The sequence below is a fragment of the Harpia harpyja genome, chromosome 21, assembly GCF_026419915.1.
Source record: "Harpia harpyja isolate bHarHar1 chromosome 21, bHarHar1 primary haplotype, whole genome shotgun sequence".
Lineage (NCBI taxonomy): Eukaryota > Metazoa > Chordata > Aves > Accipitriformes > Accipitridae > Harpia > Harpia harpyja.
The window spans coordinates 7095437-7112877 of NC_068960.1; the positions used below are offsets into that span (position 1 = coordinate 7095437).

Below are 17441 nucleotides of genomic sequence, written 5' to 3' on the forward strand. Positions count from 1 at the left end.
GGCAGAGAACCTTAGAGGTAGACACAGCACTTAGTTCCAGTTTAAACACTTCTGGGTGCCCAGCAGGTTTCTGATTTAGGTACCATAGATTTTTGTCTGGACTCAGATTCATGGAGGCTTTTAGTATCAGCTTTGTTGCCAGCATTACCAGGCCCAAACTTTAAGTAGCCTTTTTTCCTTCTTCAGAAGCCCATAAACATCGATTTCTAAGTACAAAGGGATATATAATGAAAGAACTAAGCATGTAGTTACATAAAACCCCCCAAGTAATAAGAATACATTTGTAAGACAACCTAAAGGCAATTAAAGAGAAGCACACATTTCAGCCTGAATGCTAGCAGACACTAGGTGCACCTCAACTTACAAGCTAACTTCCACATTCCTGCAGAGGAGACTGCTGGATTATTTGCTTTTTTGGGGAAGCAGACAACAACTACCATCTCAAGTATCCTCTCTCCCTTGCAATTCAACTGAATCATTGTTAGGGTAAGTCAGCAGAGCAGAAGGGCAGGAGAAGACACAGATTCTGACTTGGTCAGAACAAAAGGAAGCACAGGGACTCCTGTAATCAGTGCAGCAGAATTTACCTTTGCACAAAGCCCCTTGGCAGTCTCCAGAGGATGTGAAGCATCTGAGTGACATGAGACCACATCACTATCTCATAAGCCTGTTTATCTGAAAATCGCTTTCAGAATCAACCAGCCTCAACGAAACCCTAGTACTGCTGCAGCAAAATTCTGGCTTTCATGGCAGATGATGAGATGCTCTGGTAGTGGCCTTTATGCACAGAAGCATGGCAGTGGGGGCAGTGCCAAATACACATTGTATATACACTACAAGCACCTGGCAGGGACAACGATGAACTCCCACTTATGTCTTTTTGGGGTACATAAATAGACTTCCACAAACGTACTATCTAGGCATTTCCTCACAAACACCCCTTGTGATAAAGGAAGTGGTAAATCTCCATTTCACAAATGGGACCTTGGCAGAGTAGAAATATTCACCAGGAAGTCTGTTAGAGAATGAGAAAATTTGCAAGAAAGCATCTTATATTTTACATTACAAGGGGTAAAAAAATTATACATTTACAGTCTTAGAGAGATGTTGGTAGTACTACTTTCAAGCAGAACCTATTCTATCCTTACCTTTTAAAGCAAACAAACTAAGTTTAAGTCATTATGATTTAACATACTAATGCCACAAAAGCTAAACAGACTTTTGGGCAAGTTATTAATAACAATGAAACCGGAACATGCAACCCTATCAGCTCCTGAGAGCAAGCCATTTTTTACTTGCAATTTCAATTTTTATTTTCTACTATTCTTCAGAATAACCAATAAAATTACTGGTTTTGGTAAAAAAAAAAAAAAGAAAAAGGCGAATTCCCAAGTAAATGTACTCCACGAAGAATGTTTCCACATACCCAATTAACTACTAGTTTAAACAGGCTGAAGAGCAAGGAGCTCCAAGCTAAACCAACATTTTATTAGAACACACATTCTTAAAACGTTAGTATTCCTTTAAAACAAAAACACAAAAGCAAACAACCAACCCCACCCCACCCCCAAGTAATAAAATTCGCGTTGTAAACTAGGTGTTACCATTGAGTATTACGGCAAAGATCCCCCGACACTGGTGTCAAACTGTAAGGCTACTAACGAAAAAAGAGGTTCTCCACAAAGCAGTAACATTGCACATTCACATTAAGTAGCCCTTGAAACGGTTTTTAAACGAAGGGTTGATAGAAACCAGCTATACCCTCAGCTACGGCGAAACAATAAACACGCCTGTTCATTGTTTACACGCAGGGAGCCCCTGAAGCGCTGCGTGACAACCCACCGAGTCATTTTACGAGCCTGGAACCTCCAGACCGCCCCGCGATTCAATACCTACAACGAGTTCGCTGCACAGGCCTCTGCATTTAAAGAGGCTCGGCGCCTTGCTCCAGGCCTCCCCCACCCGACTCTGCGACCTGCCACGGAACCAGGCAGCCTCAGAGCGCTCCGGCGGCTCGCCCGGGCAAGCCTCCGGCCCGGCGGAGCGGCCGGGGACGGCTGGAAGGCGCGGCCGGTGCCCAGCGCCGCGGGCTGCCCCGGCCGGGGGGCGGGGGGGGCCGGCGGGCCGCCGCGCCGCGCCCGCCGAGGCGGCCCGGGCTCAGGGCGCGCTCCCCGGCGGACGGGACATGCTGTTCCATGCCACACCGCAGGATCCCAAAATGGCTTCCCGGCCCCAACAAAGCCCGCAGGATCCGACTGATCTGACCCAGCCTCCCGGAGCCTCCCTTGTCACTCAGAGGCAGAGTTTGAATTCACTGGACGCGGCCGCCTCAGCCAGCCCACGGCTTTTAACCCCTTGGTTGCCCCCGCGGAGAGGGTCCCGTCGCTGGCGTCTGTCCCAGCTGTAGGCTCGCCCGCAGGTAACAGAAGGCGTATCTGACCTACTGCCTCGCGTCCCTAAACCGCTTCACCGGCCCACGGGAACAACCTCAGTATTAACGAACACCGCAAGTCCGACCCAACATCCTACTCGTTATAACTGACGCCTACACCTGAACGCCTGAAGCGTCCGCAACTCTTACCGTCACCGAGTCACCAGGCGGTCAAGCAGCACAGATTTAAGATATGCGCGCCACGCTTACCAATACATCAACGTAAAAAGCCTGCTAAGCTTGTCAATAAAGCCCTCCATACAGATCACCGACAACAAAGCAGCCTGCGACTCACTTCCATAATATTATTATGAAAATTAGCAAACACTAATACACCCCCGCAGGCGAGAGGGGGAATTAGACATTAACTTGGAAATCCAACAGAAGCATTACCCTGTAACAGTCAGTTGCAAAGCACCACGAGGGAAAATTTTAACAAAATGAGCAAAGATTTCACTTCCTTTTTGCGTGATGTTAAACTGAAAACCAGACCGTAGGATAGGGGGATTGCACGTACTGCAGAAACATGGAACCTGCAACTTGCTAGCTAAGATTTTCATTTCCTATAACGTATTATAAGCAATACCTTTTTTTTAATAAATAAAGAAACATAAAATAAGGCAAAACAAATACTTTTTCTTTCCAGCAGACATGAAACTTCTTGAGGCTGTCAGAAAACAGGTGCTGCCTCTAAACAGTTTCGTGTTTCAGACACTTCTACCCCTGTGGTTACTGAAGAGCAACAAAACATGATCACCACAAGAGGAAGACAGCTCTACCATCTCAAAACGAGCACAACACTGAAATAATCAAGTTTTGCAGTACAACTACAAGCAATTACTCACTCAGTCAGTGATGCCAAACTCTTTTACAGTAAAACCCTACCTGTTTAACAACACTCCCCACAGAAGCAGTTCACTGGCACCAGCTGCCCTGAGGTGACAACCGGGGGAGGGAACGCAGCGAAGACAGGTTTGGCATCACCCAGCACCTGACCACAACATCGATTACAGTACATTACCTTTGTACTACAGCTCAGCGACCGCAGCGAGCACAGGTACTACAGCGCGCTTATCAATTCTTTCTATATCAGAGTGGAAAGCTGCAGGTTGTAGTAACTTCTGACAAGAAACTGCTCCAAGGGCCAGGCCCAGAGGCACCCAAGCAGGCAGAGATTTGTCTCTCTCCTTCCAGCTCAACAGCAGCCGATCCAAGCAACTCCGGGCCCTGAAGAGAGAGGTCCGCGCTTGACCCAACAACTCCAGCCCGATGTCCTCACGCCCTGCCGCCTTCCTCGGACCACCGGCCGAGCTGAGGAAGAAGCCGATCTCCCCCCCCCCGCCCCGGCCGGGAGGAGGATGAAGACCGAAACACAACGCCCCAAGAGCTCCCTCACGGGCAGCTGCCTAACGCGGCCCTGGCCGCCGGAGCCCGCCTTTGCCCGGCACCGGCCCTGACGGCGGGAAGCGGCGGGCGGGCGGGCGGGCCGAGGCGGGAGCGGGCGGCAGCAGCCGCCAGTCAGATCGTGACGGGTAAACGTGGGCGGGGGGGGCGGCTAGTAGCGCGGCAACGGCCGGAAAGGGCTGGCGCCGAGCCGTTTGCCAGCCGCCCCGCGTTCTGAGGGAGGGACTGGGGGGGGAACGCGGCCTGACCCCTGAGGTAAAGGGGAGACCCTCCACCCGCCCCAGCGCGGCCGCGGGGAGGGAGAGGCTCCCCCTCCCAGGAGGAGGCGGAGAGGGGAGGGCGGAACACCGCACACACGCGAGGCCGGGGCTGCCGGTTACCTGGCGCCGGTGGAAGGAGGGAAAGGCAGAACCAGCGGCGGCGGCGACGGCGGCTGAGATTGGCCTCGCCCCGCCCGCTTTGCCGAGGCCGCCGGGAGGCCCCGCCCCGCCCCGCCCGCGCGGCGCGTGCCGCCAACGCCCCCCCCCACTGTGCTGCCCGCCCCGCCCACCGGTCACCGTCCCTCACACCGTCCCTCACACCGCCCCTGCCCCGCCGCGCAGCGCCGGCATTCCCCCCCCTTCTTCCTCCTCCTCCTCGTCCTCCTCCTCCTCAGCGGGCACCCCTCGGTGGCGGCAGCGCCCCGGCTCCCCCCGGGGCTGCCCGGCCCTGCCTCGGGCTCTTCCCTCCGGTAGCACCGGCCTGCGGGTGGCCGCAGGCAAACTGCCCCCCCCCCCCCCCCGCCTCGGCTTCCCCCCTCCACAAAATGGAGCCGCGGATGCCTCAGGAGGGAGAAAGGCGGGAGAGATGAGGAGGGTTACCGCTGATCTTCACTTCGGCCTCTGCTGCGTGGATCCTCACTGACTTTCTTTCCCAGCGTTTCTGCCTCTCCCCTCACCGTTTCCTTCCCACTCGGTCTTTTTTGGGTTTTCTTTCCCTTTCGCTTGCCGTTCGCCTCCAAGACTTCTGGCGCTGGCACAGCGGGATGGGAGGGCTGCGGGTCCCACGCTGCGCTGGGGCGAGCTTCACCCACGCCAACACCGGGCAAACGCTGGACAACCGCACGAAAAACAAATGTCACAGGCCCGCTCTCGGCAGAGAAGTTGTGGCGTGAAAGAAGCCCCGTTGTTCAAATATTTGTGGAACGCACGCAAATACGTTCAATTTGAAATCTGTGTCGGTCATGTTTTGTTAAAGCTTTAGTCTCCCCGAGCCTACAGTTTTCTTGCGGGCATCGCAATGCTGCGCGCTGCGGGCAAGTACGGTTCAAATGGCAGTAAACAGAAGAATAGGGAATGTGTCACTTGAGAAAGGGTGATCGGGCCAAAAATTGTTATTTACTTGTGCATGCAAGAGAAATGACTCAACTTGCTGGGAAAGAGTGGGTAATAAATGCATAATTATCAAATAAATAAATAGACTCTGTTTACTTGTCAGATACAAAGTGGGTAAAAGCAGCTAATCCTTAAGAAACAGAAAAAGATGCAAAATAAAGACATTCACTTAAGATGTTAGCTGACGTCGATGTAGCACTGATTTTAGGCAATTACTGTTTATTTTAAAAGAGCTTTGCTCTAGCTTTGTGAAAGTTTTAAGATGCTGCAGCCAAAGTTGAGCTGGTCCCAGTAACACTTGGAAGCCAGCACATAATTTGGTAAGACGTGCAGCCCCTCACCCGTCGCCTCCTCCTGGCATATGGCTGAATACTTTGCAGAAAGGTAAATCACCTCACTTTTCTGACCACCCCATCTCTTCCTGCACTTAACTCCACACCCGTTTTCTTGTCTCTTAGAGTAGATAATGTTTAAGGGCTTAAGATAGTCAGGGCAAAATCACTTCTTAGTTTAAATCTCCCTGAAATTCTTCAGTGGTTTAAGGCCAGGCCTTCTCAGGGATATTTCTCCCCCCGTCCCCTGGAGCCCAGCCAGGGCAGGCTGCGTTCTGCTCTGGCAGGACCAGGCATGTCACGCTCCCCGGGCGTTGCTGCAGCTCCCTGGGCTGCTCTGACTTGTCCCGAGCAGTTGTTTTTCCATCAGGACCAGGCCAAGAGGCTGGAGGACGATGTCTTAGACTCAGCTTCCCCTCCGCTCCTCAGCTATGAGGAGCAATAGTGCCGTTGGCTTCTAGGTTTTAAGGGAAACTTGGTCAGATGTCCCAGTTTTGTTAAAAGAAGCTGGTACCTATAGGGAGCTAATTTTTTTCATGTTTCAGAAGAAACTGCTCTGAGGCAAACAAAAATTCTTTCAAAGTTTTCCAGCATCTAACAATGAGCTCTGAACGTGAAGTGGGCTCACTTGATTTTATTGGCTAAACTGAAGTCTGTAGAAAAGCGGTCAATAAGAATAAAAATTGATCATATTAAAAATGTTTCAGTTTTAACACTGTAGAGAGCAGTCAGGAATTTAGGAAAAAAAAAAAAAAGCTTTCTTAACTAACATCAGGTATAGGGAAACTGCAATACAAGGCCAAACCAATCCAAGATCCACATTTCTCTAGTCCCACCTCTTCTTTCCTTCCCTTCCCACTGTGATTCCCACATTATTGCTCCCTTCCCTTCCCACTCCCATTCCCAGTGCACTCCCGCACTCACACCTAGCAAACCTGTTCTGCTCCCTGTCGTGGTCCTTGCTATCAAAAGGTACAGGTCCCCACAGTGACTGAAGGTATGGACTGAAGGTGACAGAAACCAGTGCGGCAAGGTGTTTCTGACTGGTAATACTGGGTACTGGGCACGGCATGCTGCTGTGCAGGTTGGAAAGGGTGAAACGCTTCCCAGCGTTATGGAGGGGCAGCACTCCATGGGTATGTGCATCGCCAGTGCACGGGTGCCTGGAAGCCCTGGGCGGGCTGGGGGATTGCTGAGGACGGGACACTGCCGTGCCAAGGGTCAGTGACGGGACCAGATCTCTGCTTCGAAGTCTGAAGGTTGTGGGGTTGGGGAAGCCCTGAAGCGAGTCGCGGGGAGCTCGGCAGCAGCCTGGGGAGGGATGCTGGGGTCAGGGTGCCGGGGTAACGTGTGGCAGGGATGCGCTGGGCAAGGGGGATGCTGTGGATTTGTTCCTTAGTGTGAGGAAGCATGGTGACCTTTATGTCCAAGGCTGGGGACGTGATCATATATATGCAGTAGTATGAAAATAGCCTAAACCACCTAGAAATCTGTTTTCTCGCTCATTAAAGAAAAAGTTTCTCGCCAGCTGCATCACACTTTATGGTTAAACTTCCTCTACACCATCATGACTGTCAGCCAAAGGCAATGGGTGCTCCATACAGGGCAATTAGGTTATCAGTTAAAAGGGGGCTGCAAAGCACTTCAATTCAATTTTGCCACTAGATCCTGCCATAGTCCTGACTTACAGGGGATTTCAGACATTAACAAGAAAAGCCGATTACATACAAGGCAGGCCGACAGAGCAGCCGTTCTCCTCACAGCTCTCATCTGCTGCTTCATCTCAGTCACTGCTGTTCGTGAGCTTCCCCGGGGGACTGATCTCAGTAAATGGACACCAGCCTGTTAACTGTAATTTTTGTTGATCCTTCAGCTGCCTAATAATGAAGTTTTTTTGCTTTATTTTTCTTTCTCTCTTTTCAAAACATGGTTAAAGCCTCACATGAAGGGCTGAGGCACAGAGCAGTCCTTTATGTATCCACCAGGACCAGCTCTGATCCACTCTTTTAGCCAACAGTTGCTCACCTTCCCATGCAGTGATCCTAACACAGATTCTGCAAATGAAACAGAAACGTGGCTCCTCTCAAATCAGCAGTTGACTTCCACAGGCCAAGAGGTTACTTTGTATCTGGGAAGATGCTCTAGTGTTTGTGTTGTGCAGACAAGGGACTTCTCCTAAGTGAGATAAAACCTATGCAGTAACCCATCAGAACTCTAATCTCTCTCTCTATAACTTTAGCTATTATAGTATAATACCTTAAATATAGTAAATAAAATAATAAATAAAATAACTTAAATTATAGTATAATAATATATTATGGTTATGCTATACTATAATAGTATAGTTTTACTGTAGTATAGTATATAGTATAGTAAAACTATACTGTACTGTAATAGTTATTTCCAGTTGTAAATGGAAAGTTATTATACTATAATAGCTAAAGTTCTATATGTAAAGATTAGATTAGATTCCAATTCTGATGGGTTGTTATACTTTATACTAACTTTCCGGTTATAACTGGAGGTTAGTCTCTGGGGAGCACACTGTGTACGCAAGCAGACAAGGTGCATTAGTGCATCTTTACCGTGCGCTCAGATGACACAGCGCACTGCCAGACACCTGCAGATGGACTGTCTGCAATCTGCCTACAGCATTTCTGAGGAAATCTGCAGATTGCCTGTAAGGACCCGCATGGATGAGAAGTGGATGGATCTGGGAACATACTTGACCTCCAGTCGCTCCTAAAAATGCTCTCTGATGTAGGCTTTCTCTCAAAGTCTAGGTGCCTCATTTGGCAGTGCCCTCTCAATGTCTAATTAATTGATTCTATTTAAGGTAGTCAACAAATATTTAGAAGATTCTATATTCAGTTAGACAAATGCATGCACTTACCAAAAACTTTGTTTTGCTGAGAATCCAAGTCCCAGGATCCTCCACAACAGGTCTTCTAGCTTACAAGGACGAAGACAGAAGCACATCTGTTCGTCACAGGAAGGGCAGGGCTAAAGCCTGCTTATCTAAAGAGTCTGAAAGTTCGAGATAACTGTTTTGCCCCCCCAAATTGTCCTTGCTTAAAAGTTACGTAATTAATATGATTCTAGTTACATTATGCAATGAACGCAAATAAAATCTACTACATATAACAGCTGATCTAGCAAAATAGAAAAAACCCCACATTCATCTCAATTGTGTTCCTACTGACGCAGTATAAGGTTGAAGCTGAGAAAGTTGAGTCTCGAAAGTAACTTTAAACCCCAGGCTTATACACCATCTGCAGGAGACTCGATAATACTACTTCTTCATAAAGGGATTTGAGAAATTTGGGTTATGTAAGTTGAAGTATGTTAAACTATAAGCAGGGTCAGCATATTGTTGAAGTCCTATATCCAGAACACTTTCTAATACAAGGATGTAGTGGCAGATATCTAGTTTGTCATATGTGCACAAACAAGATCAGTTTGCTGTTTAGTGTCTCTGGAAGGACTATTAGAATATTCAATTCAAAAAGCTCTCCTGCCTCTGAAGAAAAAAGCTGGTTTGCTGGATGATGCAGAGATTTTTCTTTGGGAGGCATCTCACAATGGACTGTTCTAAAAGATAAAAAAGTGCTCAACATAGGCAGAAAAAAATTTTCCCAGCCTGCTGAAGATACCAAGCTTGATGAATACTTCAGCTCTTACTATTTGTGTACTGGCTTTAGAACATCTTGAAAAACTTTGACTAGATTTCACTTCACCTAAGAAGGTTCTCTTATCTTCTATAATCCCACATTTGAAGTCGGGTTTTCAAATCTCTCTTCTTTAGATCACAAGAGTAATCAAAAGCACTCGCACAACATTTGCACTGTAGCTATCATGAGGTTGCAGTCAGCGGTAAAGTGAAAGAATCTAAATTTTGCCAACATAGGAATCTAAAAAAATGTGCCTGTAGTAATATCATTAAATAGGATTTAGTTGGTGGACTTTTTCAAGGAAACTTTAAAATAAGAACTGGGTTCTTGTTGCTGAAGCAAAACTTTAGGTTGCATTGGAAGAACCTGCTGCCTTGCAGCGCTTTGAAACACTTATTTTTTTTGAGAACAGAGTGTTGAATGAAAACTCTAAGGGCTCTGCTAGGATAGTTATGTAGTCTATTTCCAGTCTAATTAAATTGGCTTTTTAATCATTGACTAGACTAAGGAAACAATTTCACGGAATCACAGAATAGTTGAGGCTGGAAGAGGCCTCTGGAGATCAGGTAGTCCAAATCCCTGCCCAAGCAGAGTCAGGTAGAACAGGTTTCCCAGGTCTGTGTTAAGTCAGGTTTTGAATATCTCCAAGGCTGGAGACTCCACAACTTCTTCACTGCATTTAATGCCTTCTAGAGATTTTTATTTCGCTCATATTGCACCTTCTAAGAATTTTAGCTGACCCTCCAGTTACAGTGAGTGAAATAGTTAATAGTTTTTCGTTAACTAAAATGCTGCTCAATACAGGAACGGTTATATTTTGGCTTTTCATGAAAAGAAAAATCAACTTCAAAGACAGTACATATGATCTAAAATGAGTATCCTTTTCTACAGGAATGCAAAATAGCTTTTGGATCCATAAGAAACTACTCAATTATTCTGTATCATTAGCATTATTGTCCCTTTTTGCTAGAATTTTCAAAGCAACCTAGTATTTTGTGGAGAAGTGGCCATGAGTTTACATGACTGCTTTTAAGCTAGGAATAACACTTGCCTTGTGTATCTAATCTCTCTCAAATGTTTCTTTGAGAATGCAAGTAGATAGTGCTCTAAACAGGTCATGGTTTGGTTAACAATTATGTCACAAGTCTGAAAAGGTAAAGTTAGCTCAGATGGATAAACAAACATGAGGACTTCCTACAGCATAAGGAGTATTACCAAACCCCACTGAGCTTGTTTTTAGATTTGATACAAAGCTGAGGCACTTGGGACTTAGAAGCCAAAGAGCACTTTTTGTCTGTAATACAGATAATTGAGGGAAAAAAAAAAAAAAATCAGGATCCTGATTTTCCATGATTTGTGTGTGCAATAAATAGCACACTACCCCACAATGACATAGACAAGAATCGAGGAGCTCACTTACTTTATTACATAGCTGAGAATATAAGATAACACTAAAACTTATACACTACATGGGTCTTCTAAAAAAATAAATCAAGCTTTAACCTAATCTTGCAGAATTTCATTTCAAAGTAATACGCAAACAAGAGTTGCTTGCTTTCCAAGGCACAATGGTATAAACATAAAAACTGCAGATGCGAAATATTTAATACAAAAATATAAATACTGTTTATCTAAATGCCAAAACAGCACATTTCCTCTCATATATAAACCTTAATTTAAAAAAGGCTAGCTTTATTGTCAGTCATGAAATGTAATACAATGACAATAAAAACTATTCCTTTAGTGACACCTGCTCAGAAGATGTCCCTATTATACCAGCATGAGTACTCAAAACATTATCAAAATTTTGCTGCATTATGCAAGAGTAATTTGGCTGGGTTTTTTTCCTGATAAAACTGATCCTCACAGACCCAACTCTGCAAAGTCTGAATATTATACAGACTTTGAAATGCTCCTTGAAAGACAGTCTTCACTGAATTACATTAATAACTTTGACATTAGACTATCACTTTGTTAAATAAATTATCATCTTTCTCAATTATAAATAGTGTCAAATTCCTGGAAAACACTCCTCCTTTAAACCTTGTATCTGAAAAACTTCCAATGCAAAGTGAATTAAAACATTGTTTTATTGCTAGCAAATACAAAGAACTGTTCAAATGGCAAAGAACAGAGAATTGTGCCAATTTGACTTTTAAATGAGCTAATAGTGAACTTACAAAGAAAAAACAATCTATTTATTGCTCAGCCTTTCTTAAGCAAATGAAAATACAAAAGTAATCCAGATCATACAGATTTCACATACAGTTCACTAAAAAGAATTTCAGCATTGATTCATAAAGCTGATTCTTTGCCTGACTGAATGTGATGTAGTAGTTGATTACAATAGACTGGTGTTTGATGCTTATGTACAACCCCTTCAATTTCTCTCACGAGCAGTTCTGGATAAAAAACGCTTCCTTCTTTTAAAACTTCTGTAAAACAAAAATAAGTTTTATAAATCATTAGCCACTCTGTGTTTCTCTATTCAAGTTCCCTCAAAGTAGCCAAAACCTAACCTGGAAGTTGTTCTTCTACAAGTCGTGCAGTCATGACAACCTGATTCCTCCCTCATTTGCCGAGGTCTGTATTTTGACATTTATGTGCTTGAACACAGACCAATACACTAATAACTTCCAAAGAATCCATCACGCAAGCTAGGATATGGTCACATCCTGCAATGGTCAGTGTCTACGCTCCATATCCTGTTTACCATCTACAAAGTCTTCTGATATACCAGATGCACTGATATTCCTCCTCTGGTGAATGCTAGATAGAACATTACATTCTGCATACAGGTAAAAGGTCTGAGCTCATACTCACTGAAACCCAAAGGAAAGCTTCCAGCCTGTTAGGAATAGCCTCTAGTTAGCTGCTTTCATATAACACTTGAAAACACGATTTAAAAAGCACTGTTAAAAAATAGACAACTGAAAGTCTTACCTAGGACTGCATTTTGGATATTTTGATCTGGGTCATCGAGATGTATCAATAGTTCTTGATACAGAAACTCAATATGACCTTCCATTGCAGATTTCACATCACTGTCCTTTAAGCATTTAAACCAATTAGTTAAGGTGTGAGCAGCTGCCAGTCGTACATCACATGAAGCATCATCCAGACGCTTTAAAACTTCTGAAAAGGAGCACAGGCATAACCAAACAGCACCGTGAACAGCAAAGTTATCTTTGCATTTGAAAAAACAAACGTATTTTGTCATCACTGAAATTATTGTTGCATTTATGACATAATTCTGTCTTTTGAACATTGTGAATACATGTAGTACATTGTTCCTAAAAGCACGCAGTGCACTGTTAGTGGGTTGTTATGTTGTCAAACACATTAAAAGAAATGTACAAAATTACGTAGATTAGTTGAACACTCTCTAGCACTCTTTCTAACGAGGTACTATGAATGTCTATTAATGCATTACAGAAGTAGAGTTTAAGTATTTCTATGCTCTATAAAGCACAGTATTTTTATCAAATATTAGTGTTTCAGTGAATGACTGCATTGCAGGCTATTTGAATATGCAAGATGCAAAGATATACTTTGACAATTGTCTGATTGGGTATTTCTCCAAAATAAAAATGTTTGTTGTTAGATTTCTACTGTGCCACGTAAGAAAAAGTAACAGACATTAAGGTGCTGAGTTTGGGAAAGTCCGATTTATTTGTATATATCTCCGAGAACATAAATCCTGTTACATAGCATAGACTGTACTTCTCCTGATTCATTGTTCAGCATTTAAACATCATCCTAAGAAGCATTACAGATAATAGCTCTATTTGACATTACAGTACTCTATATTAGGGTTTTCGTTTTCCTCCTTTTTTTTTTTTTTTAAGAAAAAAAACCCAAGCCACTACCTATTCAGCTCTATTTATGGTACAATGAAATGGTTTGCTCTTGGCACTCTGAAACACAGCGAGGAGAACAATGTGACTACCATTTATATAATGCATTACTGTTCTGCTTTCACTATAGTTAGAACATTATTTCATATAGTCTAAACTAGGAAGCAATGCAGATGAAATACTGGCAAGCCTTGCAAAGACCGTAATATTGAGTGAAGTTCCACCTAGTGGTCTAATGCATAATAATGTTGGGAATACTGCTCAGTTCTGCTCGACTGGCAGTGAGGGCATTTCCAAAGGACATTAACTTGTCTGCAATACAATACCTCAATGAAATGAAATTCCGCAGTTAAAAAGCTACTACTGCAAGGCCTTGCAAGAGACAAGTGCTGTTGGAGTCACATTCAACAACACCTACTCAAGTGTTAACACCTTGATTTTCTGAAATGTGTATGTGTACTTTACATACTTTAAGCAGTCTCACTTACCAGTTTAAGACCATGGCTTAGTCTCTGCAGGATTAAGACATTAAATTGCCTCTCATACACAAAAATGCTGCTAATGGTATGATTTTGTGCAGCACTTTACTTTTTCCATTTCCTTAATAGCTATAAAATTACTCTGGGGGAGAACTACCCAAATAGTTAAAATACCAGATAAGAGGAACACAGAAATAGCATTGGAATACATGTATGGGAGTGAAATAAGGATGGTTGAGAAACCGAGCCTACATAAAATCTGCCCCTATTTGTATCTCAAACTGTTTAAAGGCTTTTAGCTCTTTACATAGGATTAAAGCCAGATGCCATAGTGACACACAGCAGTTTTTGTCATTCCTAGCCTGTATTAGTGCTTTCACTGCTACCAGCTGCAGTGAATCTGCAGGTGAGGTGGACAACCTGCACAGTGAATCCCAAAGCTATACAGTGAATCTGCCTACTGCTTGAGCACGTATCCTTATCCTTAAAAGCTAAGCTAACTATGATACTTCAGGTAAAAAAGCAACTGTGATTCTTCAACATGGAGATCTTGATTAAAAAAAAAAAAAATTAAAACTTTTACACTTACCTGTGTAAGTGTTGGTAAATTGATCTTCATCAAACTGCCTCCCACAGACTTTTAAAAAAACACCAACAATACGACAAGCCATCAGTCGAGTAATTTTAGAGTCTTCATCCATGGTAGCAATAATTTGGGGCATTAGCCCATCTTTGACTTTTAAGATCTACAATTAACAGGAAAAGCATAGAACAGCAGCAACTTTTCAGTCACTCTAAAACAATATGCTTATTGGTTACATCAGTTACCATTAGGTCTGACTGATACTGGCTTGCTTGATTTAAAAAGAAAAAGTTAACTATAAAAGTTAACCTGAAATCTTGGAAGTTACAGAACTCTATTTTTGCCTCTAAGCAAGCTTGGGAAATGAAAATCCACCAGTCGATCATCCAGTTCATGAATGCTCAGTATATATGCAGATGAGCTTTATGTAACTTGTAAAAGCTTTAAACTTACTTGTCTTTTTATTTTTAAAAAATTGCTGGCAAGACTTTAAATAATTTGGAGATGAGGATTATGTGTAAGCACCAGTAGATGGTGCTCTTATTCTAAAAGGAAGCTTTTAGGTAAAGACTGTTGTAATATAATGTTTTAGTGAATTTTGTAATTTGACTTTAATATCTACATTTCGTATACATTAATGCAAAAAAGGCATTAAGGCACTGATTAAAAAAAATGTTTAACTAGAATAGTAGTCTCTGATATAAATGTTTTCGTATATGTGAACTCAACCAGTTACGTGTGTTTAAGCACTTTGTTCAATTAAGATCTGTTCTAAACACAATAAAGACTATGAACATTTAATAACATTTTAATTCCATTTATTTTTTAAAAATGCCCTTATATTTAACATTATTTCCAGTGCATCATTTCCAAATGCTATTTTTGTTAGCAAAGAAGCTTCAAAAAACCCCAACAGATTCCATTAATCCTTAATCACTATGGTGGGTAACATTTCTTTAAGGGTACTCCTTGTTAGCTCTCTACTTCAGTTTCTACAGATACCCTTCAAGTTCCATCCCAAGTCCTCCTGCCCTTTCCAGGAATCTTTTAGATTTTTTTTCCTAAATGGACCTGTGGGCTCCAAGGCAGCCAGTCAACTTGTCTTTGCCACATTACACAAAAGCATGTCCTGGCTAGTTCCCGTGCTGCTTCACAGGCGCTGGCTAGGGGTCCAATAATGTCAGGTACACACGTTGTGTGCTAATGGCAGCTAGTATTTTGTGCTACAGAACTGATGTTATGCTAGAACAAAGATCTACAAAATTTGACAATGGTGAGTTCTACAGCTCACCAGATTGCTGGCCTTAGGTCTCTTATCAGAATATCATCATCCCTCCACTACTGATTGTTTCAGTTGTTAATACTCAATTATGGTTATCTAATTTTATTGTGAAAACTCTATGTCCATTTGAAAATATTACTTACAATAAAGATTTATTCTTCTTTTCCCCTTGCATTTATTTTGTCTTCCTGCCTAAGATTTCAAAGTACATTTGATGAGAAAGAGAGAATTTACCTCTTTTGGTGAAAGCATTTCACAGTGAATAAGAGCCCAAAGGCATGATACAGCTGTAGTGCGGATGGCAGCTGCTGTTCTTCCAGCATGCCACTGCAGATTAGGAGCCAGTATGTCTTTTATCACAGTCTCAAGGTAACTAGAGAACAGCCTGAAGCCAAAAATAAGAAAGCAAAATAAAGGTTCATGAGAAAGTGATAAAGAGACTGACAGGATGTAAAAGAGAATTTTCTGTCACAGAAACATAGGCAGAAAAGGAAAAAAAAAGACTCTGTAAAAAAATAAATAAAATCTTATAAGTCAATGTGATTATAATGTATGTGATAAGCTTTTCATAACTTAATTTTTCTAGATAATATTTAAACAAATACCTAACATTCATGGAAAGGGGAGGCTAGACTTTCTCCCACTTCAGACGATGCCCATGACTCACTGTGTTATCTTGGTAAACTACTTACCTTCTCTCTGTCTCATTTTCTCCGTCTGTGAAGTGGAGATAACACCCCATATGAATGCTGTGAGGATTCATTAATATTTGTAAGGCCCTTTGAGACTGTCCAGTGAAAAGTATTTATAACGTGAGAAGTATGAATGCTATTGATGAGACCTGAACTACTGATACTGCAGGGAGTCTACACAGAATACTTCAGCTTTCCCTTGGCTCAGAAACTTGTCTCCCTCAAGGATGAGAGGTCTGTAGGATTTTCTGATGGTGCCAGTCCCAATACTAGTTTGTTTTCATTACAAACACACAAATCTGTGATATGTAATGGTGCTGGTGCTTCTTCCTCCTCCTCTATTGAATGGGCTGTTATAATCCTAAAAGTTGCTGCAAGAGGCAGTATTTCCTCACACCCCATTTAATTCCAGGTCAAACCATTTTAAATAAAAAGATACAGATCTTACACAAAAGTTAAAAAAGACGTTGCTGCATCAAAGAGACGTGTGCCTGGCTGTGACTAGATAACTAAGGCTCAGGTTATTCACTGTGCCTCTTTGGCCTTAACAAGCAGCTGGCAGCATGCAAAACAGATTGATAAATAACAGGCTAAATCTGCCTTGACTCGTGTCCCACTATATTCAAACTTCCCGCAGACCTGGACTGTGGCCACCTGAGTGCAAAACAGCACATCACCACCCTGATGCTTGGCAGAAAGGGAAGAAGCTGTTGCTGACTTTTCTGAGTCCTACGTTTCCAGAATGACTAAGTGGCTCCTACAGAGATGTGCCAAGCCACAGGAAGAACATAATGGGTAATGTTAACAACAAACAATTATCACTAAGTACTTTTAAAAAAAATCCCCACAACAGCAAACCAAAATCATCCAGCAATAAAAAAATTCCATAATACTATTGTATCAGTGTAATAAGAAATGTAATTGTATCCACTTCTTTCCAGTAACTACCCTTTACCCACTGCGGTTAGACCATGTCACCTAGGTGTAATCTGACTGAAGTATGACTCCCTAGCCTGCCAGGCCTTAATTATGTATTGCACACACACCAAACTGAAAATCTCTGTCTTCAACACGATGAAAATAGATACATCTGGCTGCTGCTTAGCCCCTTGGCTAAGGGAGCACTCCCTGCCTGAGAAAGTCAGAGATCCATTCTTGCTTCCTGCCCAGCAGATGGCACTTCAGATTCAGTAATAACATGAAATCTGATGTCCCATTAGACCCATCTAAATTTGTCAAAAACCTTTAGATTTATTATTTTAAACACATTTTTGAGAATTAATAATTTTCTAGTCAAAAAGTTGCCTGAAAAAAAAACCAACTAATGATTACCATGA

General features: G+C 42.9%; 2 protein-coding genes across 12 annotated transcripts in view; both read right to left on the minus strand.

Annotated features, from left to right (window-relative positions):
• SUN1 (Sad1 and UNC84 domain containing 1) overlaps positions 1–8528 on the minus strand; it is a 35690-nt gene extending 27162 nt beyond the window's left edge. For 2 of the 11 annotated variants that reach the window (XM_052772275.1, XM_052772274.1), the window contains exon 1: positions 4696–5962. The gene's annotated coding sequence lies outside the window, so the exon portion shown is untranslated. Of the gene's footprint in view, positions 1–1604; positions 1787–1842; positions 2055–3452; positions 3648–4215; positions 4315–4695; positions 5964–8433 lie in introns of those variants that run through there. The other 9 variants (XM_052772259.1, XM_052772266.1, XM_052772263.1 and 6 more) reach the window with 9 other exon arrangements.
• A 2088-nt stretch (positions 8529–10616) lies between these two features.
• Positions 10617–17441, minus strand: part of DNAAF5 (dynein axonemal assembly factor 5) — a 32079-nt gene continuing 25254 nt past the window's right edge. The window contains exons 10-13 of the mRNA XM_052772368.1: positions 15647–15797; positions 14137–14293; positions 12155–12346; positions 10617–11646 (exon numbers count right to left, since the gene is read on the minus strand). Coding sequence (XP_052628328.1) covers positions 11507–11646; positions 12155–12346; positions 14137–14293; positions 15647–15797 — 640 coding nt within the window. The 3' untranslated portion in view covers positions 10617–11506. The remainder of the gene's footprint in view (positions 11647–12154; positions 12347–14136; positions 14294–15646; positions 15798–17441) is intronic.